Below are 7,082 nucleotides of genomic sequence, written 5' to 3'. Positions count from 1 at the left end.
CCCTACCCCCCGGTTTCCCCGCGTAGGGTGGATCGATCACCAAGTAGGTTTCCAAGCCGGGTAAAGTCCAGAAAACCATGTGCCCGCTTTCATAAGCGACCACCAAAAACGACGGAGGGCCTAAGCCCGCCGGGTCGCTTCCCCCCCCCTCCCCTCCTGCCGCGACTTGACACAGCTTTACCGCTGCGCCCGTGGGAAAATCCAGGGGTAAGGTCACGCCCAGATTCCCCCCCTGGATGCTCCAAATCCGCACGCTCCCATCCTGGCTGCTGGTGGCCAGGAAGGACTGCCCTTCGCAGACCAGCGAGCACATGTCCGTGATCCCTTCCACATGCCCTTCGTGTGGCTGTGGAGGCTCGGACAGCCGGCGGAAAACCCCGACGGCCGTGCTCGTCCATTCCAAGGCATGACTGGCGCAGTTCCAGCAGCGGATCGTTCCGTCTAAGCCCGCCGAGTACAGCAAAGGTGGGTTTTCGGTCGCTGCCAAGATCAGGGCCGTCACCGGGCGCGTGTGCCCTACGTACGTCGCCCCCACCACAAACCGGGCTTGTTCGGCGTTGTACGACCAGGAATAGATGCGTCCGTCCTCCCCCGCCGTGAAGATATGAGGGGGGGAAGGAGCGGGCATCTCCCACGCCACACAGGCCAGCACTTTACGCGGGTCGGTGTAGGGGCAGTCGTCCGAGACGGTCAAGTCGGTGGAGGCGTTGTTGAAAAACATTTGCGCCCGGCCCACCAAGCTGGTCTCCGAGCTCAGGCCTGGCACCAAAGGCTGCCGAAAGCCGTAGAAATAGAAGGCGTGGGTGGGGTCGGAGGTGGTGAAGAAACTCCCCGGACCCCCACCGTTTTGCTCCTTGCAACCCGTGATGCCCGTGCCTGACGAAGGGTGGGAAATAAAGGGAACATGCCGACCATGCCCGCGTCAATATGCCAACGCCGGGCGCCATGGGGTATGTCACTCGAGGGCCTTCCCCTTCCCCCCCGCCCTACCCCCCTACCTGGGGTCCAGCTGTATGTCTTGATGATTCCGTCCTCCCCGAACGTGTACAAGCAATTCGCATCGCTGGCCAAGCCTCGGATGGCGCCTTTGTGCGCCTCCAAATCCACGCCGTTGGCATGGAAATCGACCCCATGCACGTACCGACACCGGGATGGGCCCCAGGAGCAAGTCCCGTCCAGGGTATGCTTGCATTGAAAAGGAGCGCCTTGTCCTGCTTGGTTCACCCCTGGTCCACCTCGGCCCGAGTGCCCACGTCCGCCGCCTCTGTAGGAATGGGGCGAAAGGTAAGGAAACGAACAGGAGCATGTGGAGGTGAGGGGGCAGAAAGACGGAAAACGCATCGTTAAGAGTCGCGACAACAGTCAACAAGACACAGAACAACGATGTTGCAGTCCGGAAGTAGCTGAAGGTGGAAATTACGGGGTCGGAGGGCACATTTATAGGACATCCCGTGACCGCGTCCTGCCTCCCGGAATTTTGCCTGAAGGCATTCAGGCCCAAGTCACGGCTCACCGGCAAAAACACTTGCATGGTCTTTCCTACGCACCTTCGTCCACCGCGACCAAAGCGATAGCCGCTCCCGCCGGTGCGTCCTCCTCCTCCCCTTCCTCCACCTCCTCCTTGGTGCCCACCTCCACCTCCTCCCCACGTCCCGCGGCCCCCTCCGTTCATTTTGCTTCTATAGAAGCTACACCGGGTCCTCCGGTCCTGCTTGGGATCCTTGAACGGCCTACTACGCCTCCTTTACTCGGTGTTAAAAGCACGGGACTATCCCAGGAAAGTAAATGCCTCGCCGGTTTCTTCTTTTTGTGCTGCTGTAGGAGAGAGCTTGCATGCACCGCGGCCTCGCCCCTTCTTGCAACTTTGCTGGAAGAAATATAATGATGACACCTGTCAGAAAAACAATGTCCGTGAAATTTTGCAAGGATGCAGGCAACGCTTATTCGACAAAAATAGGCGCCGTAATGGTGGCTTGCTGACATTTGTGACATGACTTGTGGTTTATGGAAAGCCGGCGGCACCTCTCGTTTGCCCTCGCTTCATCGCTCATGGGAACGACGATGGAAAGCGACGCGTGCACCAATTGTTTTGATGATGAATCGAAACATTGCGCACAACAACTCTCAACTTACGTGGAGATGGAGCTTGGTGAGCGCAAAAGATCCTTTTAAAGAAATTTCTTATACACGGGCGAACAACAATGCCGGAACAGGGAGGTTTTACGTCGCCTCTTGTCCCTCAGGTGGAATGAAGCATTTCATGACCCATGCTAGGGCTATAGCACGTCGTAAGCTGCATATTTCTTTGGGATTTGAAGGCTATATGGTTTTTCGTAAGACATTTGAGTAGGAAATTGGCTTGAGAAGTTGAGCTAGGATTTCTTCAGTCACGCACGGATACTTTCCAGGGGAGGGAAAGAAATACTCATCGATACTCTGCTCTGAAAAACAGTCCAGGATGTCACCACATTCCTGTATTCTATTTATTGAACACTTCTGAAAATGCTTTTCTCCTGTCTGCTGCATCTATTTCTTGCCAGCTGGTCTAGCTCGGGGGCTCCTCCGTGGTTCAGCGTGAGCTGTACATGATGCATTTTCTGCTTCCTTTCCTGCGCTTCTCTGTTTTGTACCTTGACGAACTTTGGCTCCCGATGGTGAGCTCCCTGGTATCTTTTTTCGTGTCTTGGTCTCTTTACGAGCCGCAGCTCCGTAATTTATTGGTTTGGTCCTTTTACCTCTTTCCTTCTCGCTCGTTTCGGTGTCATTATTTTCTCCCTCAATCTTGATCACCTTCTTCGCCTTTGTCGATCCTGATTGCGCCCCGCTACCTTTACCTACTTTTTCTTGTTCCTCCACAACCTCGCCTTCTACTTTATCCTTTATTCTCCCTCCCTTAATCCGCTGCACCAAGGGTACTATCGCAGTTGTGCGACCCCCCACGGTCTCAAACACTACTCGGCGGCCATCTGGACCCCGCACTCCGGCTTTGTCTTTTTTGGATTTCGCCCATCGAAAGTGAAAGAGCCAATCAGACGGAAAGGCCTCGCTCCGACCATTTACAGCACAGGCTGTTTCACACACATGGGCCAACATCTCCCACACCCGGCGGACTTCCTCCTCTTTCAAAACGCTGCATTTTTTGGCGGGATCCACGCCTGCCTGGTACAATACCTCGTCTGCCACCCAATTTCCCACGCCACACACGATGCGATGTTGATCCAGCAGGGCGGCTTTTACCGGTATGTCGGTCCCCTTCAGTCTCTCCGCAAAGACCGCCAAGTCAGGGCGTTCCATCCATGCGTCAGGCGCCAGCTCCTTCAGTGGTGATTCCGTCCGTGGATCCACGACACCAGCAGGGAGGATTTGTATACGGCCCCATCGCCGTTGGTCGCAAAAGGCCAAGCGGAGCTCGTTGTTCCTGTCGCCTTCTTTTGGGGACTCCTCAAATACAAATTCGGCTTTACAATGCTTCGGGGGCCAACCTTCGGTGACATCCAGGGCGAACGAGCGGTATTGAGGGATAGCCACGTGTTGAAAGACCAAGGAACCCGTCATGCCCATGTGAAAGAGTACAAAGCGTGTGTCGTCATCCGTTGTCTTTGAGGCTTTTGATGGGATGGCGCTGCCTCTGTGATTTCTACCTTGGCTGCAAGAAGGGAAGGAATCACAGAGCTCCATCCAAAGATGTTTGCCTCTACGTCCTACAGCTGTCAATACCCGACCTTCCATTGAACGATGTACTTCCTGCTCGTCGGCCTTTCCAAAAACCAGGTCATCGTACAACCCGTGTCGTGGCCCCCCACCTTGTTCCTCGGTCAGCACATGGACAAGCCTTCGACCAATGACCTCCTTTTTAATGGCTGAGGCTAACGCAGCGACCTCGGGTAGTTCGGGCATATCTCGGGAGCTGCGATATGGGGGAATGACAGGGTGGTGTTAGTGTGTTTGTACTTAGATTGGGGTGAGCAGAACCAGGAGGTTATTTCAAGTCTTCGTCTGTAACTTAACATGCAACCTTAGTAAAATATACTGCAAGCATTTCGTTGGGATAAATGATACAGAGTATATCAGAGAGCTGGATCCATAGTACAAGATGTTTACGCAAGAGAACGGGTCGTAATCCTCTAGTTAATAGCTCCATCGACCGTTGTAAAACGTACATATGAAAAAAAACAAAAACATGTCTGTCACTGTGTGTGTGAAGGGCCTTTTCCTGACTGGATGTATTCTCAATGCTTTTGAACGAGTGATTAAGAACTTCACAGTGAAATTAATTTCTTTGTCGTGTTTGTTTCTGCCTCCAAATCCTCATTGCTTCCCGCCTCTGTCCAAGCAGATCCTATCCTTCAAGCTGAAGTCCTCCCCTCGGACCACGCTAATATCCTGCTCCCCTAAAATACTACTTGGAATGACTGTTTCAATATCCGGAAAGATACCAGTCCCCTGAATGGACGCCCCCCGTGGGGTTTCATATTTCGCGACAGTCATCACCAGGCCCTTCCCATCGTTCAACCCAAACACTCCTTGAACTAAGCCTTTTCCAAAAGTCCTCTGGCCCATCAGCACCGCGCGACAATTGTCATGCAATGCGCTGGCCAAGATCTCGGAAGCACTGGCGGACTTTCTATCGGTCCATACCACCAGAGGGTCCCGAGGAACGGCGGCCGCACCCTGAGTCTTCAGAGGTAGCTTGTTGCCGGTAGCGTCTTGAATGAAAGTGACAATTTGGTCCTCGGGTAGGAATAACGACGCTACTGATACCGCCGCTTGCACAGATCCACCTGGATTCCCGCGTAAATCGATGACGTAGGCCTCGGCGCCCTGGCTTTCGAGGGAGGTTAGTGCTTCGCGCACTTTTTCCTTGGCCAAAGAGTTGAATTCTCGGAGTTTTACATACCCGACCTTGCGCCCGTCCTCGGCAGTGGTAAGCTGCGTCTTGGTGACTGAAAGAAATGGAGAAGTTGAAAATGCACGTGTGGACAACGGTATAAAGAAAGCACAATCGCCTGATGTTTCCTGGGACCTTCCATCTTCTTGGCTACTACGCCCGTAACTTTTGTGCGCGAGGCTATTGCCCTACCTGGATTTGAGACGGTGTTGAACTCGCGGGGCAACGTGAGGACGCGGGGGGCGGCCGCAGGATCCCGCTTGGATTGAATGGTCAGCCGCACGTCCGTCTTGTCCTCCTTGGTGATCAGATCCACCGCGTCAAAGACGCTTTTCCCCTTGATCGCCACACCTTCGATTTCTAGAATCTTGTCCCCTTTTTCCACGCGTTCCTTGGCGGCCCGGGTCCCGTCTCGGGGGTCGGAGGACACGCAAAAATACCCGTCGTCGTCCACCGAGAGCATGAAGCCGGCGCCGATCGGGTCGAAACGGCTCATGGCCGTGTACATGTAAGGGGAGAGAAGCTGGGTGTATTTATCTCCAAGCTTTTTCAACAGTTTTTTCGTGGCCGTGGTCTCACTGGCGCTGTCTCCAGGTAGTTTCCCCTGACTCCGTAAGTCAGCCCGCGCCTGTCCCCAGTCGTTCCCTCCGAAACTCCTGTCCAGGTAAAACTTGGAAGTCAGCTTCCAGACCTCGTCAAAGAGATCGTCTGTGTCCGCAGCTGCTTGGGTGGGGGGAAAATTGGGCGAAGTGACGGAGAAAACAGGGGGAGTAGCGGTGGTGCCGGTCGTCGCTGGGCTGCTTGGGCCGGCGTAGGCGGCCTGAGGAAGAGGATGAAGAGGGCGCACGCCCAAGAAAAGGCCCCAAAACGCAGGTGCAAGCTTGCTCAATGCTTGCAATGATTTAAAGCCCTTACTTTTGGGCCAACAATGTCGCAACGCTCTTATTTTAATCATCTCATTGCAGTTTTCCTGCCCCTCGTCCATCGTCCATCTTCTGATAACCGACGTAGCAGAGCAGCCAGAAAGAAGGATTGTTTGGGTGGAAGTGTGTCTTATTCTAAAGGTGTCCGCGATTTGGGGCTGCAAAAGGAGAAACACGAGAGTCCCAAGACAAGGGGGGAGGAGGCTACCCCTGACCGTCCTGTGTGGCTCTCTTCTTTTTGAACACGCCGCCATCGACAGGCACCGTTCGAACGTCTAAATTCGTAATTGTGGGTGTTGGTGTGTCAGTGGTCAGTTCATGTCACTTTGATGACAAAACTGCGTGTGTGGGCGGGCACGAGTAGAGTTTGTTGCAGGTTTTAATTGGGCAGCAGGATCGCTTGCGTCGCCTGTGCACCTCAACCAGTGTCTGCTTAGCGTGTCTTGGACTTCATAGACCAGGATTTCCACCGCCACGACGCAAGGAGTGCGCGAGTTAAATGGTAATCACCAAGCAAATTGCCCCTTTTGCGCCGGGAGACGCATGCCTGCACGTGCCCACTATCACATAAGGGACTTTACTCGGAATAAGAAGCTCGACCCCGTCTAATTTGATTCGCTCATTATTATCCTCTTCCTTCTTCTGTTACCACTCTCGCCCCCTGTTCCTGCCAGGCTTTGCCTGCCCATCTCCCTGCTTTCACATGTTTTCCTAAGTGGTAGCAAAGGGAGGAGGCGCAAAAGGTGTCACAACGACTAGTGGAACCGACCGTTTTATGCCGTCCCTCCCCCTGCCCGCCCTCTCCATAAAGGGGGCTAAAGCCAGAGAGTACAAAGCATTTGACGGCGGCGAACACAACTCTCTCCCTTCTACCTTTTCTGATCCCACTGCATCTGCAAGCACTCACGCGAATGTTGGGCACGGAGACCCCGCCAGCACCGGCGGGGTGGGAGGGGCCTATCCCACAGCCTGCGCGAGCGCCCACCGTCCTTCCTGGGGCCCGCAAGGGGCGCGACACTCGTCTTTCGGGATAGGAAACGAAGGGCTGGACAGGAGCAGAAGAGGGGATCAGGAAGGCAGGGGATGCTGTCGGCGTATGACTTCGTTTCAAATATTCTACCTGGTCGTCATGTTGGCAAGTATGTTTTACTTTATCAGCGATGCCTTGGGGACTCGCCGGGTGCTGCTCTGGCTGGAAGGCATCTTGGTACGTGGCTATGAGGGTGCATAAAGGGGCATCTGGTCGCGGGCGGAAGGTGGAAAAGAGGATG

General features: G+C 54.4%; 2 protein-coding genes across 2 annotated transcripts; both read right to left on the bottom strand.

Moving 5' to 3' along the window:
- Positions 1 to 1,895, bottom strand: NGA_0233800 (zinc finger ccch domain-containing protein 63; the record flags this gene model as incomplete). The annotated part of the gene is made up of 3 exons (XM_005854399.2): positions 1,548 to 1,895; positions 999 to 1,264; positions 1 to 876 (listed from the first exon to the last, which is right to left on the bottom strand). Coding segments are annotated over exons 1-3 (1,267 nt in total), but the record flags the coding sequence as incomplete, so codon positions are not given.
- Positions 1,896 to 4,265: 2,370 nt separating this feature from the next.
- NGA_0234000 (carboxyl-terminal processing protease) lies at positions 4,266 to 6,088 on the bottom strand. Its single transcript, XM_005854401.1, has 2 exons — positions 5,081 to 6,088; positions 4,266 to 4,943 (listed from the first exon to the last, which is right to left on the bottom strand). The coding sequence occupies exons 1-2, from the start codon at positions 6,063 to 6,065 to the stop codon at positions 4,309 to 4,311; spliced, it is 1,620 nt and encodes a 539-aa protein (XP_005854463.1). The 5' UTR covers positions 6,066 to 6,088; the 3' UTR covers positions 4,266 to 4,308.
- Positions 6,089 to 7,082: the final 994 nt, after the last annotated feature.

The sequence above is a fragment of the Nannochloropsis gaditana genome (genome assembly GCF_000240725.1).
Source record: "Nannochloropsis gaditana CCMP526 unplaced genomic scaffold scaffold518, whole genome shotgun sequence".
In the NCBI taxonomy this organism is placed as follows: Eukaryota; class Eustigmatophyceae; order Eustigmatales; family Monodopsidaceae; genus Microchloropsis; species Microchloropsis gaditana.
This window is presented reverse-complemented; position numbering and strand designations above follow the sequence as displayed.